The 13380-nt window shown below is 41.4% G+C and overlaps 1 protein-coding gene across 1 annotated transcript; it reads right to left on the minus strand.

The window, feature by feature from the left end:
• Positions 1–6286: 6286 nt before the first annotated feature.
• On the minus strand, positions 6287–12406 carry LOC108899103 (transmembrane protein 74). Its single transcript, XM_018699381.2, has 2 exons — positions 10858–12406; positions 6287–10429 (listed from the first exon to the last, which is right to left on the minus strand). Exon 2 carries the CDS (start codon positions 10379–10381, stop codon positions 9587–9589), a length of 795 nt encoding a protein of 264 aa, XP_018554897.1. The 5' UTR covers positions 10382–10429; positions 10858–12406; the 3' UTR covers positions 6287–9586.
• Between the last annotated feature and the right edge of the window lie 974 nt (positions 12407–13380).

Below are 13380 nucleotides of genomic sequence, written 5' to 3' on the forward strand. Positions count from 1 at the left end.
TATGACCGGAGGGAGGCTGTAAAAATCAAAATACTTGTTGACATCTCTGAAATAAAAATACATCTCTAATTAGCTAATAGCTAATTATACCAATATACTTGACAGAAATCAACATGGAGAATATTTAATATATGCAGGAGAGAAAGTCATCTTGACTGAGCTGAAATAGAAATAAATATATTTGTGCAATTATCCTGCTGGAGTATGCACATCAGAGCGAAGAAGAGCGCAGTGCTGTCATCTGCATTACAAGGGGGTTAAAGAAAGGAACCTGGGACCAAATGAGGTCTGTGAAGCTTCCTGCTCAGCATGCAGACTTGTTATTTCTCAGCGTAAAGGAAAAGAAACAAAGTGTAGTGTTTGTAAGCATGTGTATTTTTGCATCACTCGCCTTGTGTTTGTTCATGATGCAGATGTGAATCACCTCAGTTTGATCTGATCTGAATGACAGGCGGCATAATTCACCCCGAAGAACAGATGGGGTCGTGTGTACAAGCTGAACAAGAACAAAGACTCCTTTCTTTGTTTGTTTGTTCCTGGATTTGTGACCTGAAACATTTCATCAGGACTTCCACTCTAAAGCACATATTCATTAACAGAGACTCTGCCTGTATGCAACCACAGCAAAGCATTTAAAGGAATAAAGCATTAATATACAGAAAGATGAGCAGTATTTTAAATGTGCACTTAGTCAATTCTATTTCCTTAAAGCTAAAAACCAAGCAAAATACTATCAAAGAGATTTCTATCAAATAAAACCAATCACGTTGTGTGCATTATTTTGGCTCTAACACAGTGATGGATGTGTTGTCACGACGAGTCACTGACAAGCTTGTGAGTCAGTTGACACATCCTGAACTCCACAGAACATCTGCCAGCCTGTGAAGAAGTATCATGCATACATTAAGTAGTATTTTGAGTACTGCTTGTTAAAGATTGGTTCACCTGAATAACAACAACAACCTCACCTTAAATGATATCTTGCAGCATCATTTTGCGTGTTAACTATTCAAGTTTTGAGATATCTGCCTCCACCCCAGAACAGTGGAGGTGGGAGGAATTTCATTTGTGTTGTTCCCTGCTCTGAAAAAAATCCCATTTAAAAAACAGCAACAGTTTTCACAGGGACTATTTCTTAAGTAGAAAGCGATTCCTATGAAAACTCTTCACAGTGATGCCTGTGGATAACCCAGGGTAACATAAAAGCAACACGTGTAACTTCTGCTTAACAGCAGCCTCTGCAGCCACACAAGGTTATCAATTCTATTGGGCTCTGAGTCCAAGCAATAAAGCAGTTTTTATGTACAGAAAACAAAGCCTATCAGTTACTTGACCAGAGCTCAGACTGTGTAGTCCTGTGATCCCCGGCTTCTGGAGCAGGAAGTGCTGTTACTGTAACAAACGCACCAAACTCTGTTTATAATTCTTGATCATTTCAAAATGTCCTGCCTGGATATCAGAGCTGGTTTTTAATGACCTCTAAGTCTTTTTAACTGATCTACAGTTCAGCGTTACTCTTGCTGGGCCTGATTCCAGCTGTTTAAGTCACTGACTATCACTCAGTTAGAGGGAGATCGTACCTGCTCACCAAAGTTACACAGAGCAGGAATAAGTGTTCAAGGAGCAGAGTGGGAATGAAAGAGGCACTGTCTCCGTCAGTGTACCATCAAAATGATTTTGAAGTTGTTATTTTAAGGTAAAATAGTTACATAATGTTGATTTAACACTGATTCCAGAAAGAGAGGAGGATAGAAGATTAATTTTACACACTTCTGTAAAAAGTGACTTCTTACAAGTGCTGAACTAAGCCAGCTATTATAAATTCCTTTCAACACTTTCTTTACTTTAGTTGGAGACATTAATGCATGTAACGTCTAAATGCACTTGAATGCAATGCAGACACTAAAGCACTAAAGTACCCTTCAGACTTTCTGGTAATTGTACAATGGTGTAGCAGAAGACAAGAAAAGCCACCACTCAGTTCGTGCATTCCTCTGTTAGAAATATAAAAATATTGATTCTGATAAAGCAGCACAAAGAGAAAAGACACGATCAATGTTACAAAAAAAAACCCACCCTTGCAGTGATTGCTATTGAAAGATTGCACTCAATTGATTCACTCCAAATAAAGCCCTCCAAGGCTTTTGTCCATGCCTGTTTCTGAGAAAACCTCCACTGAGTCAGTCAACATCCAGCAGTGACGTCAAACCCTCCTGAAGATTTTTGCTCCAATCTTAAAGAACAACTTAAATGGAATTAGTATTCTGTGAAAACCTTTTTATGTTCCTGCTCAGGTACTATCTGTTCAGATATGAAAACTTGGCACGCAGGACAAATTGCAGCATAAATCAGAGACAAGGTAAGCAAAACTGTCCTGCTGCAAGATTAATTTCCACCTCCCTTCACTTCACCCCCCACCCCCCACCCCCCAAAGAGCTGAAATATCTATTCAGTAGAATTACAGACAGAGAGCCTGTATCATTTTTTTGAGAGACAGTTGCAAATGCTCATCTTGATTCATCTCTTTTTGATGTATCTGTGTTTTTCTAAGACCAAATAGTACAGTATTAACTCTCTCTGGAGAATTTTAAAACTAGTGAATAATATCGGCCCTGGTACAAACATTAACATACCATTCATTCTATCATTTTGATCATTATTTTAGCTCAGTGATTAAATATTTTATACTTTTTATTACACATTCATCCACATTCATGAGCAGTCGATGTCAGCAGCCCCTGAGGATCTGTGGACATTTTATGCTTCTGAGCTTCTTTTTTTTATAACCCTCCTATATATTCAAGCTCAACATGAGCATCAAACATCACCAGGAAAATAAATCACAGTTTACATTTGTGCATATATACTGAATATTGCAAGAATCCTTGTCACTTCAAATCAATCCTATTATCTTTGAGTGTGAAAGTTCATTCTAAACCTCTCAATTCAAGGTCCTCTTACTTGTTTTTTCTCCCGACGCTTTCAGCCACATCTGATGATCTACCTCAGCAGACAGAGTTTGCTCAGTTGTCATGGTGACAGCTCAGTGTCACGTAAGCCTAACACTAATCATGACAAGTGGTTGAAAGCTGCAGTAAAAGCTACTAAATGGACCCCAAGATAAGATTTTTTGTCAGAATCCTATTTCCTGTTTTTCCCACCTGATTTGACTGTTATCAGGCTGTCGAATATGTCCTAAATATATGAGCTACCAGGGGCCCACTGGCTCAGCTCATATATTTGGGACAGATGTGCAGTCAATCCAGTTGATTCTGATAGGTATTCGGATAAAAATTGTGTTTCACATTATCTGAAAACAACACAACTGCAGATTTTTATCTAAATAAATAAATGAATTTTGCTCTGGTTTTGGCTTAATTCTGCCTTAATTAACACTTTATTATCTGAGAAGATTTTAGATGATCATTGCAAATGGAAATAATAAAATGGTAGAGGAATTTCCATGCTGCCACAAGTGCTATTACAAAATAATAGCACCAGTTTGGTACTATGACTATCACAAATGACTATTGCAGATGTGATTAGCCGGCCTCAGGACAACTACAAATGACATCATCCTATGGGAACTGCTGCTTTCATTTTAGAAGGCTCTGCAGCAGAAATTCATGGTGCTAAAATCTACCACAAAGAGTTCTGACAGGGTGTGTTGATGAAGATGAGGTCATGTGTGGCTGTTTGTTGTCCCACTGGGATGTGGGTACAGGGAGAAGAATGGGGTGGGTGGCACATGGTTGGTGGTGAGGGGGGTAATGTCGATTAGAAGTATTTTGTAGTTTTGTTAAATATCTGCTCTGTTGAACACTTAAAGGAATTTTGCATTATTCTTGTTTTGTATTTTTTTGCTACCAGCACGTGCTGTCATCACACCATGTGTCTGCATGTATTGATTTGTATTCTTGCTACTCCCCTGCACACATTTTGAACAAACACTGGAGGTGGACACAGCAGTATGTCCTGGGGAGGATGCATCATAGGTGTGACTGTGTACTGCTGCGAACCAAAACGAGATGTTCCACTTTAAGCTTTATTTTATTAACTGCAGAAAACCCTGCCGTACACCCATGCTGTTGATGGCTCCATATCCTTTGTAGGCTTCATGATGGTCAGAGAGTTTTTTCAATTAGTCTTTTTTATTGTTTACTGATTTGTTGTCAGTGCAAACAACAGAAAAACTATATTTATGCAAAAACAGGCTCTAATTCTTCCCTACACTGCAATAATTCCTCACTTAATCTGAGAGAGGGGACTGACGCACAACCAAGCAAATAAAACACAAAAAGTGCATCAGGGTACAGTAAAAACGAAGGGGAAGAAGGCGAATGACCCAGTGCATTTTTTCCTTCTCAAGGGTCTATGTCAGTATGCATAAAAAAATCTATAGATGGAAATGCTGTGCTATGGTAAAAACCAGTGTAAGTAGTCTATTCAGCACTCCAGACTGCAGCTTTATGTTTGATCTGAGCAGAGTGCAGGTTTGCAGAGAAAGTGTTTTCTGCCTTTTCTTAGATTTCTGAAGAGGAGAATGTTTGACAGGAGACATAAGGACACGTCAACTCAAATGAGGCATGTAGTTCAAAAAGCCTCTTTACACCAGGTAGAACAGAGGGAATATGTCAGTTTCCACACACACAAACACATACACACATGTACCACGCCTGCCATTAGAGTGGTAAATCAAAAGAATCATCTTTAACTCCCATATACTGAGCCACTGTGGCACACACAGGCATTTCTCCGTAGCAACAGGCTGACCCCGTTTCTATGGTTATGGTGTCCCTTCTGCTTTTCTTCCAGGACAACGATGGCAAAAAGGGAAAAAAAAAAAAAAAGGACAAGAGTATGTGGGTGCTGCTCAACCTACAGCAGGTGGTTCACTTAGTCACCACAAAGAAAGAAAGGCAGTTAATAAACGTGAGTAGGATCAGTGAATTACTACACCTACAGTACAGTTACACAAGTTGCAAGTTCAACTGAGATAATTCAGCCTTTAAACTGAAACTGATCAGGCAAATACCTCCAGATAGTGGACTCCTCTCTCCACCCAGACTGCCAAGTTAAGATGTAGCCTACAGGTATATGTAACCTCCTGAAAGACAGCCTGAAAGAGGGGGATATCAGTTAGCGGAGGATTTGGGTTTTAAAACCTCTGAGCTGAATGAATAAAGCTGATAAATGATGTGGATGGTGATTTCATTTCCAACTTGTTCCTCTACTCCTCCTTAAAAAAAAAATTCTTCTTAGCCGCAGCTCTGCTCAGTCCCTTCTTTCCCCGAGCTGCGACTGAGTCTGCCCACCGTTGCTATGCAACAATCGGAGTAACGAGAGTCATTATTGAATAAGTCATTAACTTAAGGCAATAGTTCAAAAGAGGCATTTCAGACCTGGAGACATGATCTTATTCCTAATTTATTAAGCCAACAGACCAATGTATGTATAACTGTGTGATACCCAGAGAGATGTTGTGTGCAGAGCAGCTGGTGCTCTGTCACTCAGTGTGATGAGTGGTTATGACAGCTGATGATAAGTGGCTGCCAGACGCTGATGTAAAGCACCGCCGCAAAGGCTTTTCTTCTTCCTGCTCCCCAGTGTCCACAACCACACCCCAGCTCTTGACCCCGAGTGACCCCTACAGCAATCCAATTCCATTTCCTGCTGCCAGCTGCCCTGAATGATTACTCTGACTAACTCCATTCATGGAAGAGGGTTTAAGAGGTGGGGGTGGGGGGGTGGGGGTTATGAGTGTGTGTATGCCAACTGAGAGAGTGTTTGAGTGTGTGTCCGTCCGTCTGTCAGCGTGTGTTTTTTGCAAGAGAAGCACATTTTCTGCACAAGCCCGAGCAATTCACAGTGTGTTTGTGGTATTTTGGTAATTTGCGTGGAAGTATGACTGTTTGTGTGTGTGTGTGTGTGTGTGTGTGTGTGTCTCATTTTTTATTACAGGTTTGATTATGTGTCTAGCAGAGTCCCCTGGCAAAACAAACACAGACACCAATTAAAGCTGCTGCAGTGTCCCAGCCCCTTTACATCACTAATGATGTGCCTGTATCAGAAACAAGCCACTTTAACCCTTCTCATCCACAACTCAGTTTCCTCAATCAGATACAATGGAGTCCTACATGAACACACTCTCATTACACTAATAGCCAAAGATAAACCCACACTGGTTATTTCCCAGGAGAGATGTCTGTATTTGTGTTTTGTCTGTCTGTGCTTTTCAGGCTGGTCTGAAGCAGGCAGGGCTGCTGGGAAAAAAGGTTATGTCAGATTTTACCACAAACCAATCAGAATTTAATAACAGAACAAATAGAGACAGAATATGATGACAGTTGTTGGCTGTTTTGCTTATGTTACCAGGGAGATGCCACTGTCAATAAAACCTGATCAAACCCACACAGTGCTACTGGCTGCCAAAGCTGATCTTAAGTTTAAACTTAAGTGCTTGGTAAATGGAGATTTACACACAGTAACCATGTCCAGATAAACCTCCTATGGGGCCCCTGTTGGACCCCATCCATACATACTGGCTTGATTATGGCCCTCAGCATCCAGAAACCAACAATACTTTCTTAGTTTTCTATGACAGTCAACTCAATCGATTACTGTGTTAACTGGAGCTAACTGGCAAATGGAAAAAAATAAAACAAATAAGGATTAAAGAAACAGTAGTTGACATAAACCATCCCAGCACAATCAGGTCAGGACTACTACCACCACTGCATGGACCTTGTGGTGAGATTGTTATGTCCAATAATCGGGGTGTTTTAAAGGAGAAAATTTACCTTATAGCTGTTAAAAAGTCATGATTTTATTTCCAGGGCCATAATTACCATACACATAGATGATGTGATGTCAGAGTTAGACATTTCCAGCATAGTTACATACAAATCTACAAGTATCTACCACTTCAGCAGTTAATGTCAAGTACTGGCGTCAAATCCCTCCAAAGTGAAGAGTAACATTTTCTCTCTAGACTGTTGAATTATCGTCAGTAGGGAGAAATCTATTTTACTGAACAAGCCCTGGAAAGGCTAATATCCGCACAGACAGTAGGGTCAATAGTCCAGAATGCATTGCAGGTTGTGTTTTGATTTAGAGGGCTGACTCTCATGTTTTCGCAAACTGTGAAAACTCCCTCGCTAGCTTTTACTATGCCATATCACTCTCTCCAACCCCACGTACTAAATTCAGCTGTTCTCCGATGGCTGTTGAAAAAAAGTCAATCTGGGGAAATGTAAGAAATCACCAGCTGAAACGGATGAGTCACGCTGAAGAGAGGTGGTGGTGGGGGGATCCTCGAACACTTCATCACAAAACACCTCATCTGAGACGGGAGTTTTCCTTTCATACAAGCAAAGACAAACAGACACCTGTGAGCAACCCCCACCCCACCCCCAGGATGTAAACTGTTATTCCTTAACATTAAATGAGTGCAGATTAACATAAGAAATCAACTTAATATTTTATTAAAAGGTCAGCTTATTCCACCTATTCAATTACATTAACGAGTTGAGAATGAGTGAAGGTCGTGTGGAGGATAATGTGATCCCACTGGCCGTAAGCACTCCCAATTACAGAGGCTGCACAGCACAGCTTTCTGCACACTGAGAGCAGGGGATGCAATTGTTCATTCACAGCATCTTCTGTCAGAGCAGGCAATCCATTACTTCCTTTCCTTTGAATGTAATGTAACATTTCACTCCAGCGTTGCAGCTGGAATGGTTCAGTTTTTGATAAGGGTGAAGCAGGCTTGATTGAGGCAGTTGTTAAATTGTACTGAGCTTCTTTTTTTTTTTTTGTCACTGATTCACAGGCCTCCCACGAGCAATTAAGTAACACCAATTACCAGGAGAGCTTTCCCCCAGGGGTTTGTTGATTCTCTCCCTCTCTCTCTCTGTTCTGTGTGCTTTTGAACATCTGCAGTCAAAACCCCCGAGTGTATTTGGTGTAAACTGAGCTTCCCCAACGTCAGTGCTCAACCACAAAATCTAATTACACCTCCTGTGGTATTACTATTTGCATTCAAACAAACCCCAAGCAAATACAAGCATCACTTCAGCATGTCACAATTATATTAAACAGAATTTCTTTGGAGTTCAACACAAATTCATGCAGTTGTCGTCTTTTGTAAACCAGATCTGCACAGCTTCGTTAGCCGCAATTCAGTTCAAGTGCCGTTTCTGACAAGGTGGAAAATGAAGGCCGGAACAGTGACACCGCTCCTGTTTCAGGTTTGATTTCCCTGGCGGCCAGCAGTACACAGGCCTTCAGCGCGCTAGTCTGCGCTGGCATGTAAACATGAATTCACTGATAGCAGCATCATTAGAAGCAGTGATACAGTGGTAAACAAAACGGTGGGTCAAAGATCATCATAAGACAAACCACCAACCACCAATGTAAACAAAATATATATTTCAGAAAAGAATATTTCAGGTTTTATCTTGACTATGAAGCCCAGAAGTTTTCCAATAATTCTGTACAGCTCCTCATCACATCTGACCTGCTGTGAACTTCAAAGATCAATTCACACTTTTTCAGTTCTTACTTTACAGTATACTAACACACACATATGTACACTGAAAATGTTCCTTTTGCCCAAACTGGCCCTGAAGAGATCCACTACTGATCTAACAGCATTTTAGCAGAAGTTAATATGAGGCCTCAGCAGTCTGATGTAAGTGGCTGTCTCCCAGAGTTATAGGTCTTTTTAGTATGCTGAGCTGTGGTGGAGGGATAGCAACATAAAGTTTGTACTAAAAAGACTGTAACTTTGGAGGATTTCAGACTGATTTGACTTGAGGCCTCATTCAGACCAGTTGCAGCACTTTGTGAAAGAACACAGTCTCCTCGGGTTCATTTGAATGTGATGATGCAAAGATGCCAATGCCACAGGATCTGGCAAAAAAAGGCACTGACAAGATGCTGTGTTGGCCAATCAAACACACATCCCTGGTCAATTACTTTTCAATGTGAAGGCTGTGTTTCTACCTGGTAATCAACATGACAAAAGGTAAAATAATCACCACCATGACAACCAGGGCTGTGAAATCCTCTCTCTTATAAACCTTTATGCAGTGTTAGGTCATCTGATTCTTAAAATTAAATTACCTGTTACTCAAATTGGACTTCCTGGATTGTATTTAATGTCTCAGGGGTAAAAGTAACACACCTCCTCCAGTGCAGGTGTTTTAACACAGGTCTGTTTTTGGTCTGAGCTCCTGCAAATCCAGCTGTCTGATGTTAGCTTGAGCTTAACTTAGATTTTACATAAGAAGAAAACTGGATTTTCTCCCCAATCATTTACATTCAAATGGGTCTCTTCACAGCCACATAGAGCAACCAAGAACTCTGTCAGTGTACATATGAGGATGTGAGTACTCTATTAAGACAGACTTGAAAAATGTGAACCTAGCTCTTAAATAAAGGTCTGCGTCAACCAAAAAAGTTGCCTCAGTTGTTAGAAATAAAAAAGGCATTAAACCCCCTCTACATCCCCGATTATAGGACAGCACTGGTAGGATTTTCTAAGCACTTTTCAGAGTCTTTTCCGCTTGTCGTGTCCATAAATTCAGCTGAGCACTTCTAAATCCTCATCAGCCACTGACAAATGTGAGCAGGATTCCCGAGTCGGGCTGGAGCCTGCTCTCAAATTGATCGAGCCGTACAACTTCGCCGCGTGTTTGGAATAGGCAAACGCTTTCCTCCTCATCATCTCCCCTTTCCACATGGAGATCATGAGCAGGGTGGAGAGCAGCACGCCCCCGAGGGTGAGCAGGCACAGTCCCGCTATGACACACCGGTCCAGATGGGCCCCCACTCTGGCTTTCTCCCTCTCCAGACGCTCCATCTCCCGGGCGGACACGCTGTCCGGGTCCACTCGGACGTCCCTGGGGATCGTGTAGGATATGGCGACCAGAGAGATGCCGGTCACCAGGCAGGTCACGGCGATGATGAAGCCGTAATCCACCGACTTGCCCGAGCCGTCAGAGGAGAGGTCGTCGTCGGACAGCAAGTAAAGTTCCGGGATGTCCTCCTCCTCTTCCTCCATCACCTCCTCCTCCTCCTCTTCGTACAGTTCACTTGAGGAGCTCGGACTCAGTCTGCAGGTTTGTGGACTTGTCCCTATCAGCCGGACATCATCATCACCATCTTCACCCTCTTGGTGTTTGCAGGTGAAAGACGTTTCTGTTTCCTCCTCCGGCCGCGCAGCTCTCCGGCTCTCTGTCCATGGTGCTGAACCCTCTCCTCCGCCGGGATGAAGTGACTTTCCGCCGCAGATCTCCGTGATACTTTGCTTATTTGAAACCAGGGAGGTGTCCCTCTGATCGGGTTGATCAAAGTACAACAGTTCGACATCAGCCATTTGAACATGGGCTTGGTTTTCCGATTTGTCAAGCCCATGCGTCCGCCTCTGCCAGTAAAACACGCAGAATAGGAACCAATAAGACATTTAAACTCACTGAAACGACTGCATATGAGAAAGCAACTTTAATTCTTTGCATTCTCTGTCTCTGAAAGCCACTTTACATCTGTACCTAAAGTATTTGCACAAGCACAAATCTATTCGCATCTGTCTCCTGGGTGCACTGCAAGCATTTTAAAGTACCACTAAGCAAGTATTAAATGAATTCCCCTGGCGACATAAAATGCCACAATGCAAACAAAATGAAATATTGCCACTCATTAACACTTTATCTTTTGCCCTTTCTGAATTCTGCAAGCTCTCAAATAGCTTTTCCACAGCACTTAGTAACCATGCGACACGCTAATGAATCTAATTCCACCCTGATGTGTTTCAATTGTCGGATATTAAGCAACAAAATGCGGTTTGCTGAGTACCTCTCTCCCCGTCTGTGGCTGCTCGCATCCCCGGCTGCTTCTGCTCCCTGGTCAATTAGAGGGAAAGGTTCGGCAGACCCCTCCCACGGACTGAGCTCCGGCAGACCGCCCTATAATGCTTATTACCGAGCCAGCTTCAGTGTTCCCAGGCACATGCACGCTAATCAGATGAGAGGCAGGAGGCGGCAAGTGAGTAGAGACATTTCAAATTACAGTGCTACTGTCTCATTAGACACTCTTTATAAAGGGGTTATGAGCAGTAACTAATGCCTTAATTAACTGCTGATGAAGACTTAATAGATCAGCTATAAGCCATTAATAAGAACAACTTTTTAGTGACCAGGTTGTGAGAATCTTTTAATTAGTTTTTCAGTATTAGTCAAATTAGTCAAAGATGATTGTGCTCAGTAAAAAGTTTATAACAATAACTGTTGAGAGATTTCACTCAGAACCACAAATGTCAACTTCACTGTGGTGCTAGAAATCCATTATGATTCATCCTCTGGGAAGCACGAACGTCTGTACAGGAAGATGATGAGATATTTATCCAGGTAAGTAAAAACTTTGACCTGCTGGTTGCACTAGAGGAAAATCAGAGGATCAATAAAGTCATTAGGATTCATCCTCTGGGTGCTATGAATGTCTGTAACAACTTGTCATTGTAATCCATCCAAAAGCTATTGAGACATTTCACTCAGAAATCACACATTCATTATGATTCATCCTCTAGGAAGCATGAATATCTGTCACAAGATTATTTATTCTTATTTTCTTTTCTTTCTGACAGCACTGCCATCCACGGTGCCACACTGCTAACAGGGCTACTGAGCCTAACAAGAGCGTTTACAGTAGCACTTTTCTAGAAGGTCAGAGGTGAATGGTTCATCAACGAAGTCTGCTTGATGTGAACTAAAACAATAAAAAGGCAAAGCAAGTGTTTTTCTGCAGGAATATAAACACGAGTCAGAGAGATTTTCCACAACCTGGCAAACAATGGTTCTCAGTAATGAACTTGTCAGTGGTTTTAAAGCATCGGAAAATGATTTTTAACCACGAATAAAACCATTAGTGAGCCCATTTTAAAAAGTGACTTATTATTAGGTGGTATCTAAATGACTGTATGTGTAGCAGGAAATTAGCTCATTTTTGTGAGATAGCTCAAGGGGACACAATAATAATGTGATTTATGCTTTATTGATTACTGAAGTGAAGGTGTAAGGTCAGAGGTCAGCTGGACAGCAGGAGCCCTGCAGCTATGGCAACAAGTCCTCCAAACAAAATCAGCTCCAGCTTAAAGACAGGAGAGTCGCATTGATATTCTCATCTAACTCTTGGAAATACAGTGTATATGTGTATTTTGTGTTGAACTATTTCTTTAAATATAGTTGGTTAAAAACACAGGAATCACTCCACCCCAGTTTACAAACCACATGTCTTCAACAACACTTCAGCAGGACAGGAAACCGTCATCCTCTAGCTGAAAAACAGCCTCATTAATCACCGGCGCATCCTTCCTTCTGGGAACATATTTAACATCGTTATCATTATAATATGCATTCAAACAATATTACTGTGACAAAGAGATGCATATAAGAAGGAGGAGATTCTCCTCCTTTGAATTGAGCACTCTGCAAATCATTTTCCTGACTGGCCCATTTTCAGAGTAGCACCATGCAGCCAGAAGAAAAGTCTGCTTTGCTATTTGATCAAAACCATGTCAAATCCCATACAGTCAATTCTGTGTGAAGAGCTCATATCTCCAAACTGGCAGCTTTTCAGGAACTAACAAAAGCATCATCTTCAGCATGCATGTATTCAAGAATTTATCTAATTTACGGGGTAACATATGCTCTGATAACTATCGATCTTCTTCATCATTTTATCAGTTTTTATACCGAAACTGAAGTCAAAAGGTGAAAATGATACATTAAAAAATGTTTTTATATGACAGCCACACTATGCAGAAAACAGGATATTCCACTTGCTGAGCCCCTTATAGAAATCCTCCTGGTCACACTGAGATGTCTTCTCTGTCTCTGCCGAGCACTGGAGCATATGTAGGCTATAGGTAGCCATGGGACATGATTACAAAATGCTTCAGTGCTCCACCATTCAAGTTCATTTCTACTGTTTACTGAGATCAACCACCCTAATGCTTGTGGGTCGTCAATACGTACGCTCTGTTCGCTGTACATTTAGTGGTCAGGACCTTTTCAGAGGGAGGAGACAGAAAAGGCGACACGCTTCAGGCTGGTTTTAACATTTCTGACAGACGGTGTGGAAGAGAAACATGTTCAAAGCAACAGATCTCACAGCTGTTAAATTCATCATATAGATAAATATAGTCTGCAGATGGTCCAACAGCAAAGATTTGTATTTTTCACACTTTAAAACTTGAAAATAAAAGTCACTGAAATCAGAAACTCATGTACTGAATCCCTTAAAGGGGCTATTTGTAAGTTTCCTCTGCCAATGAACATGGTTTCTTGATGTGGTGATGGTAGCTTGTCAAGAGCTACAGTC

Source organism: Lates calcarifer, linkage group LG3 (assembly GCF_001640805.2).
Source record: "Lates calcarifer isolate ASB-BC8 linkage group LG3, TLL_Latcal_v3, whole genome shotgun sequence".
NCBI classification, from domain to species: Eukaryota; Metazoa; Chordata; class Actinopteri; family Centropomidae; genus Lates; species Lates calcarifer.

Excerpts from the sequence above, each read along its gene's own strand:
- LOC108899103 (XM_018699381.2), bottom strand. The coding sequence starts at position 10,381 with ATGGCTGATGTCGAACTGTTGTACTTTGATCAACCCGATCAGAGGGAC.